This window comes from Dermochelys coriacea, chromosome 5 (assembly GCF_009764565.3).
Source record: "Dermochelys coriacea isolate rDerCor1 chromosome 5, rDerCor1.pri.v4, whole genome shotgun sequence".
NCBI lineage: Eukaryota > Metazoa > Chordata > Testudines > Dermochelyidae > Dermochelys > Dermochelys coriacea.
In genome coordinates, this window is record NC_050072.1 from 40,657,221 (window position 1) to 40,681,286 (window position 24,066).

At 38.2% G+C, this 24,066-nt stretch overlaps 2 protein-coding genes across 9 annotated transcripts in view; both read left to right on the forward strand.

Annotated features, from left to right (window-relative positions):
- Positions 1–24,066, forward strand: part of IPO11 (importin 11) — a 277,976-nt gene that overhangs the window by 240,539 nt on the left and 13,371 nt on the right. For 5 of the 8 annotated variants that reach the window (XM_038401357.2, XM_043515249.1, XM_043515250.1 and 2 more), the window contains 2 exons: positions 15,603–15,698; positions 21,202–21,286. In XM_038401357.2, the coding sequence (XP_038257285.1) occupies positions 15,603–15,698; positions 21,202–21,286 (181 nt within the window). Of the gene's footprint in view, positions 1–4,738; positions 4,864–15,602; positions 15,699–21,201; positions 21,287–24,066 lie in introns of those variants that run through there. The other 3 variants (XM_038401363.2, XM_043515251.1, XR_006281719.1) reach the window with 2 other exon arrangements.
- On the forward strand, positions 4,750–6,844 carry LRRC70 (leucine rich repeat containing 70). Its single transcript, XM_038401366.2, has one exon. It carries the CDS (start codon positions 4,750–4,752, stop codon positions 6,673–6,675), a length of 1,926 nt encoding a protein of 641 aa, XP_038257294.1. The 3' UTR covers positions 6,676–6,844.

The following is a 24,066-nucleotide window of genomic DNA, read 5'->3' on the forward strand; positions in this document are numbered from 1 at the left end:
ACTACAAATTGCTGCAAAAGCTCTATATGCTCACTGAAGGGACAAGAAACATAAGAAATCATTAAAAAACGGGGAGTACTTGTGGCCCCTTGGAGACTAACAAATGTATTTGGGCATAAACTTTCATGGGCTAAAACCTACTTCATTGTTGTTCAGTGTTTACTATATACTCTACAAAAGCTTCTAAACAAATGCTCACTGATTGGGCATACTAAGGATCTGTCAACAACATTCTGTGCAGCTGGAAAGCTGTTCATCTGTTCCATTTGCAATGCTGCTAAGGATTATTTAAAAGGGTGACAAACCTTAGGAAACCAAAATTTCATACAGATGGGAAGGATTGTTGAAAATCCCAGGTCAAAATCTCTGAGGATGTTACTCTGTTAAAGTAATGGAAAGAATTTGGCCTTCTACAAAGAATTTGTACCAATTTACTTTCTACAAAGAAACGTCCATAATTTTATGAAGCAAACATGTAGGAAAGGTGATAAATCAACCCTTTAAACTTGTATATACATTTACTATACATATACTTAGCATAACCTTACTGAGATGAATAATGCAGTTTGGAGCAGAGTTTAAAGTGGCTGGAAGTTATTTCCATGTCAGCATTTTTGTGCCAAAAATACCTTTTTATTATAGGCGAGGCTGGTAGCAACACCTGTAGTTAAGGTGTTTCCGTTATAAGACATTATGTTAAATTGCTTACAACCTTGCCAAATTTAGGGCTTAAATTTTCCCAGATGTGTGCCTCGGGATGATTTTTTATAAAGTTTTAGCAAAGACAGTTCAGTGGTTTCTGAGAACAAAGTTAGGGAAAAGTATGTTGTTTTGCCTGTGTTTGGTTGTGGGGTTTTTTTTGTTTGGTTGGTTGGTTTTTTTAACAACCATTTTGTTGAGAAGCTTTAGTGCATCCAGGTATTGGAGCAGAAACTTGAAATTTGTCTGCAGGTTTCACCATGATATTGAGCATTTGCCCTTTGCTATCCCCATGTAAATCTACCCAAAATTAATTTCCCCATACTAATTTCCCTCTACCGTTACTCACACCTTCTTATCAGCTGTTTGAAATGGGTTACCCTGATTACATTGGCCTCATTACCACTACAAAAATGATTTTTCCTCCCTTGGTATTCTACTGTTCAGAATAGCCCACTTCCACTTTAATTTAATTATCTCGTTAGCACTGACCCCCCACTTGGTAAGGCAACTCCCATCTTTTCATGTACTATGTATATATACCTGCCTACTGTCTTTTCCACTCTATGCATCTGATGAAATGGGTTTTAGCCCACAAAAGCTTATGCCCAAATAAATTTGTTAGTCTTTAAGGTGCTACTCCTTGTTGTTTTTGCTGAAAAATTACAGTTTGCCCATCCACTGTAGAGGTTTGTTAGAGGCAGGCAGCATTATATTTCAAAGACTCATCTGCACTGAGAATCCTCCATTGCCACACAACTCTTGTGTGATAACTGGAGTGCACACAGGACATCCCCACAGAGGGACTGTGTGGTCCGTTCTGGAGATTCAGGGACTGAGCAGGACTTTTCCTGGAATTGCTCATTCTAGCTGCCAAGAGCTATGGTGCCAGATACCAGAACTGAGAGCAGGGAGACTCTCTCTTCTATGCTATAAATTCTCCCCTCCTAGCAGCAAGGAGGAAAAGGAGAAAGCAGCCTGACTAGAATGCAAAGGAGTGAGGAGCCAAGGGGGGAAAGGAAGTAGGAGCCAAGGAAGGGATAGGAGCAGTCTGAGGCCAGAAACAGGCAGAAGGATCTATAATAGCTAGAGCATGCTCCCATCCAGAATCTGGAATTGACTTGAGTTGATTCTGGTGCTGTCTAGCAAATAGCTGTGAAACTTACTGGCAAAGCCCCCTTTGGTGGCTGAGCCACATAGAAGATAACAACTTACTACTGCTACTTGTTAGCTCAAATGGTAAAGGTCTGTGCTGTGGATCTAAAGTTCCTATCTCTGCTGATGACCCATGTTGGGTCAATGATGGTTCTAGGTGAATAAAATGCTTATAAAATGTTACATGCTTTGAAAAATCAGGCCCTAGGCCTCTCAAGTTGGGCTCCCAAAGTTAATGGACGCTTGAAAAATGTGTTCTTAATTTTCCTGTGGTTCAATTTCTTATCTGTAAAGTGGGGATAATATCTTACATTGGAGAGATGTTGTAAAGATAAATTCATTAATGTTTGTGAATGGTTCTTGGTGTCATAGAAAAACCTCTGAGGAAATTTAATAATTTTTTATTCAGTGCAGGTTTTAAATACTATGCAGTAAATAAGACATGGGGCCATACATTGAATGATAAGGATAAAATGGAATAGTGACTAAATACCCATTCAGAGAATATTATCCATCTTGTGCACTAAATGAGGCAAGGTTCTATAGAAAAAATAGGGCACAATCATGTAAATAAAGATTATCTTAATGCACATTGACAGAGGAGCAAATTAAGGTTCAACAAGCAACCTAATTTTGGCAGTTTTCTGACTTTTGAGTGTTTGACTTTGCAGCCTTAATGTTCTTAGCACAGTGTTTTTTTATGTAATATGCATTCTGAATCAGGACAGACTCTTCAGAGATTATGTGTGAAGTGATATTTTTCAGAGGCTTATTATTTGGCCAAATTTGAGTGGATTTTCACAGGGATGGCAAACACACACATCTCTGAGCCAAAGCCCTCCCTCCCCAGCCAATTTTAAGTTCCTGTTCCAAAGGAAGGGGACATTAGATATCCTCAAAGAAAAAGTTACCAGAGTGTTTTAATATGGACAAAGCAATGAGTTTATCCCTAACCTCATTCATGGAAATGGCAGAACTGTTTTAACTGAATTTTTTCCCCAAAAAAAGTTCAGCGTCAGGCAGATATGCAGTATGGAAAATTTCAGCCATAACACTGCCGTTTGGGAAAGCTTTAAGCAACTGAATCATATGGGAAGTGTCAGCCAGCCTTAATGTCAGGCAGTGCTACCAGCCCTGCTTATCATAGGGATGACTGAATCACTGCTGAAACATAAAAAGTTATATGTGAGATATGTCAAGAATTCTACATACATAACTACAAAACTATGTTTTAAGAGGGGACAAGAATAACTTCTCCAGTTGAAATTGCAGGGAGAATTTTAGGCAGTCATATTAATTTTGTCTGGAACATGAATGCAGAGATTTCCAGACTTACAGAAATTATCACAAGATCTTTTAATTATCGCAGGATTTCACAACTTCCTTTTTTATACCTCCCAAAGATGATGTGTAGTATTTTTAAAAGCACCTAAGTGATTTAGGAGCACATATCTCAATGAAAGTCACTTGCATGCTTTTGAAAATTGCATCAGACACCCCCAGCAACATAATGGTATGTTATGATATGCTGGATCAAGTTCAAAAAATGACTTAGATAAAATATTGCTTTCTATTGTCTCACCACACCATTTCCTACACAATTTAAGATTTCATTGCTCTTCCATCCAAATACTGAGCAGACCTGATTTCGCTTAATTTGTGAGACCTGATGAGATCACAGCCCAAGTCCCCTTTTATAGACAGTGCTTTCTTACTTGGTAAGAGTACATTAATTATGTTGTTTGCATTAGGAACAACTTTTCTCTGTAGTGAGTGAACTGTGTAAATGCTTAAAATGATTTATTTTCTGTTTGTGAATAAATGCTTTTACGTTTACGACGTGTGTTATCACAATAGATAAGTTTTACTCTGTAATATTTAGATCTACCTAGCCATCTGACATGCAACTCTTATTGTGCACCACCAGTTTTTAAAAAGTAAGCATGTATGAACTGTAACGGCTATGTACTACAAGTGAATTTATTTCTGGGTTTTCTAGAAATAAACAGCTGAGATTTCCTTTCCAACAATACTTTAGAAGCACAGATAAAATGACTTCCTGTCTCACTATTTCCTGTATCCATGGTAACCTCTCTTTAACCACACGCTGTGGAAGAGCCTATGGGAAGACTGTTTCCTGAGTGAACAGTTGCAAAACCTAGGGCAAAAAGTGAGTGCTCTATTAAACCAGAATGTTGCTAACAAAGGTCTTACAGTAAGTCTAAAAAGTAAACTAGTAAGTAAATCAAATGAACTGCCTAACAAGCCAACCCGATAATATGAAGTTGTGGTTTGTGGTAAGACTTTATATATATATATAATATTTTGACCTTAACTGGGCTTACTTGAAAGTAAAATTCAAAACGGGAATGAAAGGTTACGGATGAAAAGAAACTTGTTTCAATGTATAAAATAAGTCAGTAAGTGTTTCTTTATGAATGCCAGTAAAGCTTTAAAACTAGGCATTTTCAAATATATAAAAATAAGGAAAAGAATTTGCAATGTGTTGAATTTACTGAAAGCCATTGTTATGACAGAATTAGTTGCTTTTAAATGATAACTGATTAAATATATTTCAACTAGCTTGGCAGGCATATTCATTTTACCATTCTTACCATTTTACCATTCTTTTACTCTATTTTTAGTTCCCTTCTAATATAGGGTAATTGCCTAAGAAGCAGTATAATCTTTATGATACTTTAAAAGTAAATACTTTAAAAGTAAATACTTTAAAAGTACTATTTGTTCATTTATATGGCATATTGTCTGAGAATGTTAAAAATATCATAAAGAGTTGCATCTGTTTTTTAAAATTATACGAATAGAATCTTAGCACTTTAAATGAGCAATATTTACAAATTTGATTTTTTTTTATCTCTAATAGCTAAGTCAGAGATGACTGGAAAAGCCAAAGACAGGGATGTGTGTGGACTTCAAAGTTCTGTACCCTGCACAGGAGTATTTCTCCATATCCTAAACTGTTTTCTTTTGTTGCTGCTCCAGAAAGAGGTACTTGGCTGTCCATCCGTCTGCCAGCTCTGCACTGGGAAACAAGTTAACTGTCGTAACTTAGGTCTTTCAAGCATTCCAAAGAACTTTCCAAAAAGTACAGTACTTGTATACCTCAGTGGGAATAATATATCGCATGTAATTCCAAATGAATTAACAGGCCTTCAGAAGCTTGCTGTGCTTTATTTGGATAATTCCAGCATTTCATATGTGCATCCAAAGGCTTTTGTTGAACTTAGTAAACTGTGCTACTTACATCTAAATAATAATCATATAAAACGTTTGGATCCAGGAATATTTGAAGGGCTTTCAGATCTTCATTGTTTATACCTTCAGAATAATCAAATATCTTTTGTTCCTAGAGGATTATTTAGTGGTCTTATTTCAGTTCGATACTTAACGCTTGAACGAAATCGCCTCAGTATCCTTGGAAGTGGCACTTTCTTGGGAATGATTAGTCTTCAAACGCTTAACCTAGCCAACAATAAGATTTCACGGATATCAGATACAGCGTTTCATCACCTTGGAAACCTTGTGTATTTGTACCTTGAAGGTAATAATTTAACACACGTGCCATCAAAGGCCATTGGAATACTTAAAAATCTAGAAAGACTTTTCTTGTCTCACAACCCTGTTGGGTCAATACATCCTTTTGCATTTAAAGGACTTGACAGGCTTGAATATCTATCTTTAAAAAGTGCAAAAATAAAAAGCATTGTCGTGAATGGATTTGCTGGATTAAATAACCTTAAAAAGTTAATTTTAAGCCATAATGATTTAGAACATGTAAATTCCAACACTTTTACTTTGTTGCATAATTTAATGTACCTGCAACTAGACAAAAATAAAATAGTTAGTATTGGCGATAATACATTTGAAAAAATGGGATCTTCTTTGAAGATTCTAAATCTAGCATCTAATAACCTTACCGATTTGCAGCCGAAAGTGCTCAAGCCTTTGGTTTCATTAACTCATCTACAGGCAAATAACAACCCTTGGAACTGTAGCTGCACACTGCTTGGGCTACGTAATTGGCTAGCATCATCTTCAATCTCTGTCAAAATCCATTGTCAAAATCCCTCAAGATTGCGTGGTAGACCTTTGCATTATGTTAAATGGACCGAATTTACAAACTGTGCTATCACTACCACTAATCCAGAAACCGCTTGGAGTGTAGCATCTGCAGGTGTCCATCATAGCACCACCACTTTAGTGATGGCATCGCATATGGTAACCAAATATGATACACTTGTACATTTGGAAAATGCTGGAACTAGACGTGTTACTTTCTGGGGAAGAGCTCCAACCACATCTGCCAGTCAATTTCTTTATGAAGAATATGTTGCTGGGAATCCATCAGAAGCAACGACAGTGTTATCAGTATTACCAGTGCAAACAGCTGCACAGATTGTGCCAGTTAACTTGACCATGGAACAGAAAAATATATTTCCTCCAGATGCTGCATCTGTATCCTTAAAAACATCTCTAATCTGTACACAGCAGATGGAGAAACTGAATCGGGCATTTGACATTTTATTAGCCTTTTTCATTTTGGCTTGTGCTGTGATCCTTTTCCTAATCTATAAAATCGTCCAGTTTAGACAGAAGCTGAAGGTGCTGGGAGACTCGGTGGAAAAAGGAATAGAGTACTACAGTTTTTATGAGGCTGGTAGATACAATGTAACTGACCCAGTTCAGTCCCTACCTCAAAATCCAATGAGAAGTTCAGAATTGGACCAAATTAGGCTTATCAAACGAACAATGCCTGACAGTCAGGCACAAGTCATCTTGTTTGAACATTCAGCATTGTAACTTACTCAGCTAGACTTTTGATGTTGAATCTATTGTGGTTTGAAATGTCAAAAAATCAAGTGTATTAAATTATCTTAAAAATAGTTGAAATTTCTCTGTTCAGTTAACTGGTTGATGGTTTTGTAGAAAATGCTATAATGTGGAATTGATATCAATTGATATCAGATGCAGCCGATGAAGTGAGCTGTAGCTCACGAAAGCTTATGCTCAAATAAATTTGTTAGTCTCTAAGGTGCCACAAGTACCCTTTTCTTTTTGAGATCCTTTAGTGTTGCACATCCTTTTTTCATCATGCTGCCAGTAGATTCTGGTCAGTCTGCCATGGGACGATCACCACAATGTGCAAAGGGCATCCCCTAAAGCAGTGTTTTTCAAAGTTCGTGTCGCGAACCAGTACTGGGTCACCTTGCTCAGCACCCAGGGACCCGAGTGGTTCTGGTGAGCACTGCCGACTGGGATGTTAAAAGTGCCTTCGGCAGTGCTACCTAGCTAAGGCAGGCTAGTGCCTACCTGTTCCGATACCGTGCTGTTCCCCAGAAGCGGCCAGCAGCGGGTCTGGCTTCATGCGCTGCCGCGCCCCAAGCACTGGCTCTGCACTCCCGGCCAATGGGAGCTGGCAGGGACAGTGCTGTGGGCGAGAGCTGCGCGGAGCCACTTTTGCATGCCTCTGCTTAGGAGCCAGACCTGCTGCTGGCTGTTTCCAGGACACAGCACAGTCTGCAGTGCTAGGACAGGCGGGAAGCCTGCCTCTGTGCCGCTGACCAGGACCACCAGAGGTAAGTCCACACCCCAACCCCACGCCCCAATCTCCTGCCCCAGCCCTGAGCACTCCCCCAAACCTGGAACCCCTTTCTGCACCCCCAACCCCTTGTCCCCGGCACAACCCCAGAGCCTGCACCCAAAGCCCTGACCCCCCTCAATCCCTTGGCCCAGCCCTGAGATCCCCCCAACCCAGAGCCCCTCCTGCACCCCAAACCCCTCAACCCCAGGTCCCTTGGGTCGCAGGTATCAACAATTTTCTTCAACTGTGTCCCCAGAAAAAAAGTTTGAAAACCACTGTTCTAAAGGCATAGAATCACCAAAGGGCTCCTGTATCATCCCACTTTCCTGCTAGCAGCATAGGTCACATGTCTGAGATTCCTCTATGTTGGATTGATTCCCAGCTGCAGTTTCAGCTTCTCAGGTTACTCTAAGCTGCTACTGAGGACTGCTCCTGTTCACAACAGCCCCAGTGCAAAAACAAGCTTTCCACTACCTTTAGACCTGTGCTCTCAACGTACGCTGCACTATATACTCCTTGCTATAGCTGAGTGTCTGACCCATTATTTCTTTGTATTAAATGTGGTGCAGCATCAGCATCCTTTAATGAGACTTTTCTATTTTAGGTCATCTATTTTAAGTTTAAAAATGAATCACTGATATGCTACTAAGGCAACGGCTAATATGGTCACATGACCTTGTTTCAACCAATTGGATTATTTGGCATTAGAAGGATAATTTTACAACTATGTATGCTATAGAGATGTTAAGTATAATATGCACATGTATTTAGAGAGGAGGAAAGCATGGAAAATGTTTATTGCCTTGGATTCAGATTTAAAATGAGATTATATATCATGGTCATTGAAGCTGAAACTTAGCTATCCAACATCTTAGCTTTCTTCTTGCTCCATTGTGCTTATTGTCGCATTCTGTTTCTTATATAGAATTCACTGATCTGGTGGTAGTAGGTTTTCTTGTGGGGTTAGTAACAATTACAGAATATTAACTGAGTGGATTTTTAAAAAAAATTCCGTCTTCCTAAACAGTCTGTAACATTTTATATGCCTGTACTTAGTAGTAAGGGATCAATATAATGTCCTAGGTTAGAGAAATTCATGTGGCTTCTCTTATAACAGAAGGGAGCATATGGACCATGCTTTTCCGTTTTTATACATTTGTTCCTTAGATCAGCGGTTCCCACTGTTTCAAAGTATAGGTTACATTATAATACAGCAACCCCTCAAAATCAGACTGCCCTCTCATTTTTTATTGCGTAACATTCCTGAGGCAGCTACAGCCATTGCTTACATGCACAAGTGATATTAGGTAATTATTTAATGTAATTTTAGGCTGTTTCTCTGTGTGATTTATTAGTTGGAAATGAGGAGAAATCAGTTCCATGTGACCAACAAGTGCTCTGTGGACCACAAGCATTCCACTGACCACAGTTAGTGAAACTCTTCATTATATTTTCTTAAAGATACTACAAAGATGGTGTTGATATGGAAGCAATTTTGAGAAAAAAATTCCATTGTAAAATGAAAAACACCCTTGGTCTGATTTTTCGAAGTGCTAAGCACCCAAAAATCCTGCTGATGTTGATATGAGGTTTGGAATGGGGATGGGGGTGGGGGGTATTTTTTTCTATTAAAGGAAGCATGCATTAATTTTTCAATATTTACATTTAATATATCTTTTTTAATTCAAATGCTGTTTTAGTAAATGAAAAGAATTATATTCATTGTGGTGTATTTTTGGAGTTATTCCCATCCTCCTAGCCCATGGAGAAAAAGAGTGAAGTTTTAATCTACCCTTGCCACCTCTGCTACCCTTGGCCAATAGGGAAGTGATTTGAATGTTCTTCCCTATTGACTTATCAGTTCCTACATCAATCCTCTGGGCCATTGTGGAAGAGCACTGAAGATTTCACCTCTGTACTTTTCCTCCTGATCTTCAAGAAAGGGAAGCAAAGATTCCAGTTTCCCAATCCAGCTCCTCCCCTTCCTCCCCCCTCCCCCCCCCAAAGGTGGTGATCTCACAACTCCCTTTCAGACAGACTAACAGGATATACACTTTAGTGGCAGGGGCAATGTTGTTGAGTACCAACATTTTGATTCTTCGGGGTATGTGTTTTATTAAAATGATGGTAGAATTTTGTCTACAGTAGTTTGGTATGTTGTTGAAATGATAAAGCTCAATTTTTGCACAAACTTACTAGAATAATAAAAAATTGTGAATAGCTTGGTTGATGGAGTAGGGAAAGGGCAAACATTTATAATATTTTCCCTGGAACCCACACCATTTGGATTCTACATCTCACTTCCACTTTTATTCTGAGAAAGTAAATGTATATTAAAATAAGCTGTAAACCGAAACATGTCACAAGTACACATACTACATCCTGGTGTAATTTTAATTATAGCATAAGTTTTTACTTGCAGAGAGGCCCTTCCACCAATTAAAATAGTGTTTATGGAGCATTGGAGCTGGGTCCTACAGTCCTTATTAACTGGAGATATAAACCAGCAGTGTTGGATCCTAAGTCTTTTTCCAGAGAAAAGTTGTGTTCTGAATAACGATGATAGAAATGCAATTATCATGAAAGAACCACTGGCTAGTAATAAAAATATTTTTATTGGCTGAAATAGAACTATATGGAATAAGAGGAGAAGGGTATGGCCTAGATGCTTACTTTTTTCTGTATTAAACTCCTACTATAGACAATATTAATTGTTTAATTTTGAAAGAAAAATTCATTTAAACCAGGGGTGAGCAAACTTTTTGGCCCAAGGGACACATTGGCATGGGCAAATTGCATGCAGGGCCATGAATGTAGGGCTGGGGCAGGTGATTGGGGTGAGGGAGGGTGTGTGGGAGGGGGTGTGGTGTTCAGGAAGGGGCTTAGGGCAAGCGGTGGGGGCAGAGGAGGGGTGTGGGGTGTATGAGGGGGCTCAGGGAAGGGGGTTGGGGTGCAGGAGGGGTGAAGGCAGAATGCGGCAGGGGGTTGGGTGGAGGTGGGGTGTGGCAGGGGGCTCAGGGCTGGGGGTTTGGTGCTGGAGGGAGTGCGGGGTGCAGCAGGGGGCTTGGGGTTGGGGTGAGGGGTGCAGGAGGGGTTCAGGGTGCGGTCTCTGGCCCAGCACTGCTTACCTGGAGCGGCTCCAGGGTGGCAGCAGGGCCAGGGAAGGCTCTCTGCCTGTCTGCCTACCCTGGCCCAGGCCCTGCGCCACTCTGGGAGGTGGCCGGCACCACATCCCTGTAGGCCGAGGTCTTCACACGCTGCCCTTGCCTGTGGGTACCTCCCCTGAAGCTCCCATTGACCGCAGTTCCCCATTCCCTGCCAATGGGAGCTTCGGGGGAGGTATCCACAGGCAAGGGCAGCGCACGGAGCCCTCTTCCCCCTCTCCCCCAGGGGCCGCAGGGAAGTGGTGCTGGCCGTTTCCCGGAGCAGCACGGGCACCGTGGCGCAAAAGGGGGGGCAAACCCACGGGCTGGATCCAAAGCCCTGAGGGGCTGGATCCAGCCCCCGGGCCGTAGTTTGCCCACCCCTGATTTAAACACAGTGTCCCTAGTGCTATTTTGAATCAGCCTGCCACTTTGATTTGCCAGTACCTTTCTAGGAACAGACACTGGCTAATTTTGGAAATCCTTTATTTTGTTACATTGATTTGCAAGAGGTTTCCTTGAGAATAAGTGAGAGTAAGACATAACACATTTTATATTGCCTTGATCTTTAATGTAGGTTTGTTTTTAGACAATGGTAACCATGCATAGACTTGTTTTTTTTCAATATGTGTCTTGTATTCTAAAAAAATTGTACTGTTTAATTATTCGATATTTGGTAAGGGTTTTGGCATTGTTGGAAAAAGAAACTTTGTTCCTTTTGTTCCATGGCTGAAAAGTCACACACATCTTTACTGAACACTATAATTTTTACCCACTTTTGGCAAGTGTTCTGCATTCCCCTGACTCTCAACTTTGCAATAGTCTACATTTTTTAATCTCTTTACCAGATCCTGCAAGCACAAAGAATAAAAATGATAATTTTCTTATATATAAATGTAATAGAAAGATCCTTTCTCCACTCCCAGATAACAGGAAGAAAACGATGATGAAACAAATTTATAATCCAGATGCCTCCCTTTCAGAATGTTCCTGACCAAACAATGTTACCACAAAGCTCTATACCACTTCTTGCTTCCACCCTAGCTCCAGATGACAGGATCTCAGGCTCCCAATGGTCAACCTTCTCTGATATGTTTTGGAGAATCAGAGATCCTTTGAAGCTTAGGTGTTCAGGTGGGCCTTCCTATGAGCTTTTGCCACCAATTTGGTAAACACTGAAACCCCCCAAAAATGTGAAGAAGAGAGCTGCCCAGTGTAGTTTGCACTCTGGCCACTTAAAATAATCCATTCAAGAGACCCCTGAACAGGTGGATTACAGTTGGCCATTTCCTGTCCTGCAGAAGTGTACTTTCCCGAGACCAGCCCTTGTTAATATATAGATACCAAAACCCCAACAACGGTCCAAGAATCATGCATCTTGAGAGCAATAGAAAATATATGCCAGATGGCTTGTGTTTCTGATTGAGCGTCATATGCTCAAAGGGTATAGTCTACACCTCCAGAATCCCAGAGCTATTCAAATGCAGGAACTCATTGAAACCAGCCCTGTATGTTCTTTGCACGCTTGGGCCATGTGCCATATCTGCTATACTGTGTCCTGCTTGTGTTCCCTTGTTGTGTCCTTTTGTGTACAATTAGACTATTCTACGCTTCATACTGAAGCATTTGATAACTGATGTGGATTTTTGGTGTTAGACGTTTTAACACCAAGTTACAAGCTCATTTCCTAGAGGACATGTTCTAGACTTGAGTGAAAGATGGGACAAAAGCTTTTGATGTCAGGATGGTTATTTAATCATAAATTAAATAAAGTAATATCAAAGCAGGTTTTAAAAAAAACTTTTCATGTATTCACTATAAAACTTCAGAAACAAAGACATGAAACATCCTAGTGCTAGATGCAGTGTATCTATTTTTCCTAGGTATGTAGTATATTTTCTTCCTTTTTTTGGATGAAAAGAGAACATATTCAAATAACTATAAGTAATCTGAAAGCTGCATTTTATCATCTTTTATGAACAATTCTTATCCTAAATATGAAAGTAAAATGAGAACCTGACAAGAATTAAAATGTAGAACTTCAATTAAAAAAAACTATTTTAGATTATTTTTACCACCACTTAAATACAGTTTTACTTTATAAAATAGAATATTTAGAAGATAATGGATAGGACTGAGGTAAGCCAACTGCAATATACCTGGCCATGAAGCCTTCAACATTTAGGAAACTCCAGCTAGTATAAAACACTGGGGTAAGTCTACTCAGCAACAGAGGCTACCGCAAACACATCACACCTGTCCTCCGCTCTATACACTGGCTTCCCATGGAATTTCGAATCAAGTTCAAGGTCTTCATCCTTATCTTAAAGGTGTTCAATGGCTGAGGCCCAAATTATCTACAAAAGCTTGAAGATAAAGTCCAAGGCTGTGAACTTTGCTCTTCTGGCACAGTGGAACTTTCTACAATAATGATAGCACATTTTTGGGAACTGGCCCAAGACAAAAGAATGAACTCCCACAAGAACTAATAACCATCACAAACCTCACTACTTTCCACTCTAAGAGCAAGACGTATTTCTTTGGCCTTGCCTTTTCTCATATAAACATATAGCTCTGTGTGTATGTATGTGTAAATATATTTTTTTTAAATCCAAAAGAAAACATTCCACTGCACACAATCTTCCCCTGGGGAGGAGATGAAAGAACAAACAAGCAACAAATGTTAGTCTCATTGCTTAATGCATTACTGGAGGGTACTCAGATACTATGGTTAAAGGTGTGGTATAGGAACCTGTATAGAACAGAATAGTATATATGTAGGCCATATGCTGTTAAAGTGGCTTGTTAAGAGGTTGGATGCTCCAGCAGAGTTGATAGGAGCATTCTAGTGCCTTCATGAGACTAAGCAAGCACTGCAGTATCTGGATCAGACAAAAACGTTTCCTAAAGTATTACGTGCTTCCAATATCGCCCTTCCCAAAATAGTGAAAGTTATGAGCCAGTTCAACAAATCCATTTGCAAGCTATGAAAGGATGAAATGGGCCTTAAAATAGAACAGGAGCGTCACTACCATCAACCTGTCACAATGAAGTATAAAAGACTGTTTTATAGCTGTCTTCAAAGGTAGTTACAAGGTCTTGTTTCCCTTAGCTGCTTCATTCAAACTAAAACTTTAAAAAAATAAACTTTTAGTAGAAGGCTCTTCAATCTAGCAGACAAAGGCATAAAAAGGTACAATGACTGGAAGCTGAAGCTAGATAAATTCAGGCTAGATTTAAGGCACAATTTTTTAAGAGTGATGATGATTAACCATCGGGATGTTGTGGATTCTCAATCACTAAAAGTCTTTAAATCAGAATTGGATGAGGCTCTAAAAGATGTGCTGGGTGAAATTCTGTGCCCTGTGTTACACAGGAAGTCAAAACAAGATCATATTGGTCCTTACTAGCCTTGATGTAAAAACAGCCTATTGCTGGTAAGGGTATTCATTCAAATCCAAGATTTTTCTTGAATTTCATTTCTCACAAGACTGTTTAATTCAAAAATTAAATTTAAGTAATTTTGTTACTCAAGAAGGAAAGCATTTTTGGGGTAGTCAAAATTTGTTCACAAGCTTATATACAGTATTTTAGTACAAAGCTGTTTTTCATAAAGACAATGTTGATATGCTCCTGCTGTAATAGCAAATTTTAGAAGTTGTTTAAGAAAAATTGTTCTCCTTAACCTCTGAGGATAGGACAAGAAGCAATGAGTTTAAGTTGCAGCAAGGACAGTTTAGGTTGGGCATTAGGAAAAATTTCCTGTCAGGGTGGTTAAGCACTGGAATAAATTGCCCAGGGAGGTTGTGGAATCTCTGTCATTGAAGATTTTAAGAGCAGGTTAGACAAACATCTGTCAGGGATGGTCTAGGTAATACTTAGTCCTGCCTTGAGTGCAGTGGCACTAGAAGACCTCTTGAGGTCCCTTCCAGGTGTATAATTCTATGAAATATATTATTGCTATTAGAAACTATGCTTGTTAGACTCAGTCCCAATATCACTCTTTCTCCAATATTTTTAATCTTTCTTAGGTTTACATAGTCTTTTTTTAAAAGAGCAAAATACATTCTCCTTCCTCCTTGTAACAACCTTTTATGTACTGGAAACTGTTATCATTTCACACCGCTCATTCTCTTCTTCAGACTAAATAAACCCAATTTTTTCAATCTTCCTCACAGGTCATGTTTTCTAAACCTTTAATAATTTTTGTTGCTCTTCTCTGGATTTTTTCCAGTTTGTCCACATCTTTCCTAAAATGTGGTGCCTAGAACTGGACACAATACTCTAGTTGAAGCCTGGAGCAGAGCAGAAGAATTACTTCTTGTGTCTTATTTACAACACTCCTGCTAATACATCCCAGATTGATGTTCTCTTTTTTTTGCAACAATGTTTCACTATTGACTTGTATTTAGCTTGTGATCCACTATGACCCCAAGCTCCCTTTCCAGAGTACTCCTTCCTAGGCAGTCAATTCCCATTGTCTATGTGTGCAACTGATATTTCCTTCATAAGTGGAGTACTTTGCATTTGTTCCTATTGAATTTCATCCTATTTACTTCAGACCATTTCTCCAGTTTGTGCACATCATTTTGAGTTTTAATCCTATCCTCCAAATTTAAAGATGAATTGCACTCATATAGTAATGATAAATGTTTTCCCCTTATTTAAGATACTTCAATTTTTGTCCAGTTTTGTAACTGTCTACAAAGTTGTATGGTATAAGTTATTGGTAGACATATAGTGCAGTCTCATTCTTCTAAAGGAAAAAAAAGAAAACTCTACCTTTCTAGTTATTTGCTTCTTAGATACTTTTGATCACTTGTTTTGCCAGTTGCTTCTTAGCTGTTTGTGTAATTTATTTTAAAAGTTTTGAAAGGCTACTTGACAATGTGTTCATCTGAGCATTAAATATGAAAACATTGCAATCTAGGTGTGCCCTATCCTTATCAAGCAAATTTCCTGTTTAGCTTGTCCAGCTAAAACATTTTCCTGTTGTTTTCCAGTGTTATCCAAGATAAATTCTGTGGCATTATTAACATTTCTGTGGAAGGGCTGCATGATGTTATGACTGAAGATCCTGAAACAAGAACATACAAAGAGTAAGTGGAAAATCTAATTAACTTGTGTGTACTGAATAGTACTAGCAGTTTAAGATTTGTGCTCTCGCTCTCCCTCTCCCTGGAAAAACTGCTTTGGGGAGTTGAGACAGTTGCATGTTCTGAAGAAGTCTGTTTTCACAATAGTAGATTTTTTTTTGTATGGGGTTTCATGGGAGTATTGAAGCATGAGAAAAGTTTTGTAATTTTGTAACAAGCTTGAAGTGGGAGTAGACTAAATTAGACTTTGGCTAATAAATTCACCTACCACATGGTTTTACAAATTGTGCGTGTGTATGCGTGTGCATGCGCCGATTTGTAAGACATTGTGGTAGGTAATTGTATGATGCAATGTCTAATTTGTAAGGCTGTCGATTAATCGCAATTAACTCACGCAATTAACTAAAAAAAATCATAATTAAAAAAATTAATCGTGATTAATCACAGTTTTAATTTCACCGTAAAACAGTATAATACTAATTGAAATGTATTATATATTTTGGACATTTTTCTACATTTTCAGATAAATTGTATTAAGTGAGCTGTAGCTCACGAAAGCTTATGCTCTAATAAATTTGTTAGTCTCTAAGGTGCCACAGGTACTCCTTTTCTTTTTGCGAATACAGACTAACACGGCTGCTACTCTGAAACCTGTGTTGTAACTGAAATCAAAGTGTGTATTATTTTTTATTACAAATATTTGCACTGTAAAAATTATAAAAGAAATAGCATTTTTCAATTCACATCATACAAGTACTGTAGATTTTTTTCTGTTACCTAACTGCACTCAAAAACAAAACAATGTAAAACTTCAGAGCCTACAAGTCCACTCAGTCCTACTTCTTATTCAGCCAATCACTAAGACAAACAAGTTTGTTTACATTTAGAGGAGTTAATGCTGCCCTCTTCTTTATACAATGTCACCAGAAAGTGAGAACAGGCATTTGCATGGCACTTTTGTAGCCGGCATTGCAAGGTATTTACATGCCAAATATGCTAAACATTTGTGTGCCCCTTCGTACATAGCCCACCTTTCCAGAGGACAATATTTAAATAAATGGTATTCTATTATTGTTAACAGTGCGATTAATCGCGATTAATTTTTTTAAGCGCTTGACAGCTCTATAAACTTGATCTCTTTATTGCATGGCTTTTCATGAGCATGTGTGCACTTACACCCCTACATATATATTAAAGAGCATTTGGTTTATAAATTATATGTACTTCATTCAGTGTTTCTCCTAAGGTGGTACACCTCTACCCCAATATAACGCTGTCCTCAGGAGCCAAAAAATCTTACCACATTATAGGTGGAACTGCGTTATATCGAACTTCCTTTGATCCACTTGAGCATGCCTCCTCCCCCTCTCCCCGGAGCGCTGCTTTACTGCGTTCTATCTGAATTTGTGTTATATCGGGTCGCGTTATATCGGGGTATATATAGGTGTATCAATGAAAGCATAAGTATTTCAGGCTTGTTCCCAAAGCAACAAAGTTTACCTGTTGAGACTGAATTGTATAAAATGGACATAAAATGACCTTGATTTATTGCTTAAAATGAACCATGTGTTTTTGCAAGATATCCTGTTTCTGGTGTTTGGGGAGAAAATCAAGACTGGATGAAATTTGGTACCCAGCTTACAGCACTGGAGAGACTGGGAGCCCATTCTACAAGAGTAACCCTTCCTCCACAGCTTGTCTACATAATAGTATCTGCATCTTAGATGTAAAAGTCTTTATTTAAATGGTCCTCATCCCTCTTCATGAGAATTACTGTGTGCTAATCTTCTACAAGGCATATTAGATAAAGCAGTTTCTTGAAAGAGAAAGGAATGTTTTTAATCAGTAACTGGAACTCCCAAAATATATTGTTGCTGCAGATCCACATTGATCCATCCTCCTTCCTTGCTTCTTGGGAGTAGTGCAGCTAGTTTAGACGAAGTAGAGAAATGAATATTTATGTGATGAGGCCTGGTTCTTGGGTCTACAGGTGGAAACCTCCCCTCTCCCCCCATGTTTAAAATATGTTAGAATGGTTGTGAAATTGTAAGGCCAGTGTGTCTCTGCGGAGGTTATATATTCTGAGAACTCTAGTAATTGGTAAGAAATTTTCCTTCTACAGAGGTCATAAGCACTGTGATGCAGGTGTTTTCGGACTTACATTGTGACTTAGAAGTACTTCTAAGGTTGTTAATTTATGGTCAGATAGAGCCTTTGTAATTCTGAATGTGCTGCTCTGCCTAAATGCATTAAAACAATGTAAATTACGAGGTATTTATGAGTGTAAAAATAACAAATGTAGGTACTGCTTTCACACATCCAATTCCTTTATGCCTTAATCTTCCTTACACATTTACAATGAATTATAAAAATAAATAAAATAAAATGAACAATAGTGAAGAGTAAACCTTTTTGTTAATGGAAAAAACAAAGACTAGCAATAACACATCAATATAAGCCACCATCATATTTTATTCCCCAAGCAGAGACCATATCAGCTACAAGAGAGAGAAGGCAGGATTTTACATATAAACATCTTCCTATTGACAACACTCACACGTATGTATGAGGGGGAAAAATCTGTTCTCCGGTGCTATGGTAATAAGGATATCAAAATGCAATGTATTCTAGAAAGCAAGAGTGTCATTATTGAGATTTTCTCCAGCATGTTTATCTTCTGTCAAGTTAGAGAATGTTTTAGCTGAAAAATAATTTGAATTCAGTTTACAACTCTATCTTGCAAAAAATCAGTGTTGTTCAGGCTCATAAATAATATACACTGTTCCTCTGTTTAATTTGGCAGCAACAGGGATATTAAACAGGAAGAAGTTAAATTCCGCTGCATATTTTAAACCCCTGCTAAAAAAAATTAAAAAGTGTTCACTTTGAACTACATCAAACACATCCCTGCAAGAAAAAACAGAACTTTAAAACTCAGAGATAACACATAATTTCGTTATCTCATCAGCTTCAAAATTCAATGTCAATCTGACAAAAAAACAGATATCACAATGAAAGCAGAGTGTGATGTCATAGCTGACATTGGTTTAAAATATGGATTATCCATTGTCAACATATCCCTCTTGTACTTGTGAAGAGAGCATGGAGCTTAAGCGTTATAATGCAGGAATCAAGAAGATCTTACTATAGGAGAGGGGCATTCCTTTAATTTCAAGCATCTCTGAGATATAATTTAAACACATTGAGGGGTTTGTTAATTAAGTAACTGTCAGTATGGAAGAGAAATGTACAAAATATAAATTGATTGAATATTTTGTTTTTTCCATTTCAACACAGCATCTGAACACCACATCAAATCAGTAATCTGTGTAGCCTGGTATCCTGTCTCTGATAATGACCAATGCAACATACTTCAGAGGAAGGTTGCAATAAACTCCATAGTAGATAAATAAAGATAAACAGCCTGATAGGGGACAATTCTTTCTAACCGCTTTGTTTGTATGTTTTAATTGGTTTATGCCCTAAAGCAGGAGGTCTTTATATCCGGTACAAAAAGTTTTTTACCCTATGTAATGTAACTGTGGATGTTCCCATTTTTCATCCAAGTGTGTAATCCTTGTGACAATGAGTTGTACAGGTTAAGTATGTGCTGTGTAAAAAGAGTTTTTTCCTTTATCCGATTTTATATATTACTTTTAAATTTCATGGACTATTCTGTGTTCCACTCTGCTTCTCAGAGATTCATTGTCCTAAATTAAAGTCTCAGTTTGTTCATGTAAAGAAGCAAGTTTACTTGCTGTACTGGTTTGTGTAAGTCACCTAAATTCCATGCTGAGGTATGAATCAAATCCAATTTCTGTTCTACTGATTCATGTGTCATTATCAGGAGCGAGTTTTTGTGTGGTTAGAACTTACTAACATTTTCTGCCTCTTCATTTTGTGTAACTTCTGAAAGTATTATTTCAGCTGTAAGTTGCAAAGTCGGATTTTGTTAACTTCCAGATGGTCCATAATAGTATTACCTTCTTACTATAGGCTTTTGCAAAGAGCTCTGTGGATCTGGTTATTTTATGATTGGTAGTTTGTTACTGGTTAAGAATCTCTCTCTAATTGCCTTCCCCAGTGTTTATTTAGACACTAAAGGAACTGGGATATGGTTGTATTAATGTTTTGTCAAGGGCAGTTTTTGTTTTTATTCCCCCCCTCCCAGAGACAGTTTATTTATTATCCCCAGTGAAAAAATACTCAAAAATCTTAGACTTCACTCATAATGCAGCCTGGAACCTTCATTGGCAACTTGGGTTTACACCACAATGATGCAGACTCCATGGCTTATCTTAAATGTAAAACAAGGGAAGCCATTGGGTTCTGTGGTTGCTGTTCAAACACACACTTCTCTTTCACATTGCTTATGTATAGTTTTGTAGTATGCTGTTGACTTGCAAAGGGGAGAGAAAGGATCTATGAACTAACTAGTGTCAGAACTGATGAGAGTCTTGTGATACATTTCTCAAGTATAGGTATGTCCTAAGAGAGAACAATCTTGAAACCAAGGGAACTGACACCTTCTTCATTAACTAATTGAGGAACATTTGGACTGCAGCATCTTCACCACAGAGGGCTTATTACATTATTTATTGGCTCATCATAACTTTGGGGTCAGAAATTTGCAGCCCCGCATCCATCTGTGTGCTTTTCCTTTCATTTCTACCAATCTGCATCAAATTATGGAATACACATCTCCTTTTGAAAATAAATTTCTTATTCACCAATTCACTTTTATTGAAGACCCTAATAACTTTTTACTGTAATAAAACAAACCTCTAAGAGCCATTTTTAAAGTGCACAAGCATTTCTGACATGTGAAATATTGGGATTATATAGCACTGTTATTAAACTGAACCTTGAAAAACCTTAATGAAAGAATAAGTTAAACCACCACAGAGCACAAAAGTAGAGACAACTTTATTAGCAAGCAGCATTCAACAGTAGGCTTACTTTGCAGCCTTGGCACATGCACAGTTCTTATAAAGCAGAACCAATCCCTAAGCATCTGAAATTTTTAAATTTTACTTCAAAACCTGACTTAAACCAGAGACTTAAATAGAAAAACATTTGAGCCCTCTCTGTAACCACAGTAAATTCTAAATCCATATGTCTATTTAGTGTAGCAAACAAACTGAAAAAAACGGGACTTGGTTTTACATATGATGTAGGAATACATGTTTTAAAAACTGGCTCAATATATTCTAGCTGAAAACAAGTTGTCTAAGCAGGTTGGCAATTTAAAAAGGACACTATTGCCTCTAACAGTGGAAGCACCCCTTTACAATAAAATAGGTACCGCTAAACCTCTCGAGTGACATGGGACCCTTTATGTTATCCGCTGATAATCCTGTTGAGGTGGCTACTGTTAAAAAGCAATGCTAGTTTTTAAATAACTTATAAATATTTTTCCATTATCTTGAAGACCTAGTCTGCCATTTATTTCTTGAATGTTTTAATTGTTAGTGTGAATTTACAATATCTGTATTCCTGTTCTTAGCTGCATGTTGATGTCTCATTTTGAGGAGCCCAAAATGACAGAAGATGAGGAACCTCCTACAGAACAGGACAAAAGGAAGAAGACGGTAAGTTCTTTATATCTTTAGTTAAATGTTTGGAGTTATAATTTAATACAGTAGTCAACCTTAAGTCTTTGCCACTGGATTTGGTTCATCCACTGTTGTCATTTATGTGCTTTAAAAACTCTGCTCCCAATCTGAGAGGTCAGGAACCTTTAGAACAAATTGCATAGAACAGACAATTATACTTTGCATTTTTTTTCAGACACTAAAGTCTAGTAAAGAACAAAATAGTCAGAGACATAGCTGAACGTAATTTGTTGGGGAATAGTCAACACATTTTTTGTAAAGGGAAATCATACCTTATCAATCTACTAGAATTCTTTAAGGGGGTCAACAAGCATGTGGACAAGGGGATCCAGTGCATATAGTGTATTTAGATTTTCAGAAAGCCTTTGACAAGGTCCCTTACCAAAGGCACTTAAGCAAAGTAAGCAGTCATGGGATAAGAAGGAAGGTTCTCTCATGGATTGGTAACTGGTTAAAAGATCAGAAACAAAGGGTAGAAATAAATGGTCAGTTTTCAGAATGGAGAGAGGTAAATAGTGGTGTCCCCCAGGGATCTATACTAGGCCCAGTCCTATTTAACATATTCATAAATGATCTGGAAAAGGGGGTAAACAGTGAGGTGGCAAAATTTGAAGATGATACAAAACTACTCAAGATAGTTAAGTCCAGGCAGACTGCAAATTGCTACAAAAGGATCTCTCAAAACTTGGTGACGAGGCAACAAAATGGCAGATGAAATTCAATGTTGTTAAATGCAAAGTAATGCACATCAGAAAACATAATCCCAACTATACATATAAAATGATGGGGTCTAAATTAGCTGTTACCACTCAAGAAAGAGATCTTGGAGTCATGGTGGATAGTTCTGTGAAAACATAAACTCAATGTACAGCAGCAGTCAAAAAAGTGAACAGAATGTTGGGAATAATTAAGAAAGGGATAGATAATAAGACAGAAAATATCTCATTGCCTCTATGTAAATCCATGGTACGCCCACATCTTGAATACTGCATGCAGATGTGGTCGCCCCATCTCAAAAAATATACGTTGGAATTGGAAAAGGTTCAGAAAAGGACAACAAAAATGATTAGGGGTATGGAACGGCTGCCGTTTGAGGAGAGGTTAATAAAACTGGGACTTTTCAACTTGGAAAAGAGATGACTAAATAGGTAGGCTATTTCCAGCAGTTAACAAGAATATCTGAGGAACAGTGGGGGGTGGGGTGGGGTGGGGGGGAGAAATAACATGGGGAAATAGTTTTACTTTGTGTAATGACTCATCCATTCCCAGTCTCTATTCAAGCCTAAGTTAATTGTATCCAGTTTTCAAATTAATTCCAATTCAGCAGTCTCTCCACACAAAGTAAAACTATGCATCCGATGAAGTGAGCTGTAGCTCACGAAAGCTTATGCTCTAATAAATTTGTTAGTCTCTAAGGTGCCACAAGTACTCCTTTTCTTTTCACTTTTAGGTCTGTAATCGAGTGACCAAAGAGATTGAAGTGTTCTCCAACTGGTTTTTGAATGTTATAATTCTTGATGTCTGATTTGTGTCCATTTATTCTTTTACGTAGAGACTGTCCAGTTTGGCCAATGTACATGGCAGAGGGGCATTGCTGGCACATGATGGCATATATCACATTGGTAGATGTGCAGGTGAACAAGCCTCTGATAGTGTGGCTGATGTGATTAGGCCCTATGATGGTGTCCCCTGAATAGATATGTGGACACAGTTGGCAACGGGCTTTGTTGCAAAGATAGGTTCCTGGGTTAGTGGTGTGTGGTTGCTGTTGAGCATTTGCTTGAGGTTGGGGTGCTGTCTGTAAGCGAGGAATGGCCTGTCTCCCAAGATCTGTGAGAGTGATGGGTCATCCTTCAGGATAGGTTGTAGATCCTTGATGATGCATTGGAGAGGTTTTAGTTGGGGGCTGAAGGTGATGGCTAGTGGCGTTCTTTTATTTTCTTTGTTGGGCCTGTCCTGTAGTAGGTAACTTCTGGTACTGTTCGGGCTCTGTCAATCTGTTTCTTCACTTCAGCAGATCAGACAAATCAGACATCAAGACGTCTCTAAGGTGCCACAAATCCTCCTTTTTTAAATTGTATGCTAATTTTAAGTAGAGCCGATTAATGTTTTAGGTCAACTCTTTGCATATTAATCTAGCTAAATCCACTTTTCATTAAGATTGCAGTATCCCTAATTACAATAATTCCATTCAGCTGTTTTTAATTTTGTATTTTTAATTCTAAACTTCCATAGTTTAAGTTAATTAGAACATATTCATTAAAAGAAATGATAAAACAGTTTCACAATCCACAAAAATATTATCCTACTGATACATAGCAGGTTTATTGTATCCTTTTATAATGATAGTGGTTTGGTTGCTTTAATAGAGCCAAATTCAATAAGAATGCAATGCTTGTAAATTGTTTTGAAGACCTGTTTGCAATAAAATTCTATGCTAAGTGCTCCCTTTTAGACAGCAGGTACCCAGACCCAACAATGGTAATTCAGGATATATTTGCTGTTGCATAAAATAATCCACTTCTTCCCTTCGCCTTAGTCGTTGTCTTTTAGTCCAAGCTTGAATTTTTGTTCTTCCTCCCTAGGTTTTTTTTTTTTTCCCTGATAGGGTACTGATATATAGAACCCATCATCTGAACTGTCATAGACCAACCCACAGAACGACATTGTATGCCATTCACCTTTTAATTTACTTTCTGTGTCTCATTTGAGACAATGCAGACTCACTACTAGCCAGGCTTTCCAAACACTGGTGT

Bases quoted from the DNA above. Each gene is read 5' to 3' on its own strand.
- LRRC70 (XM_038401366.2), top strand. From the start codon at position 4,750: ATGACTGGAAAAGCCAAAGACAGGGATGTGTGTGGACTTCAAAGTTCT.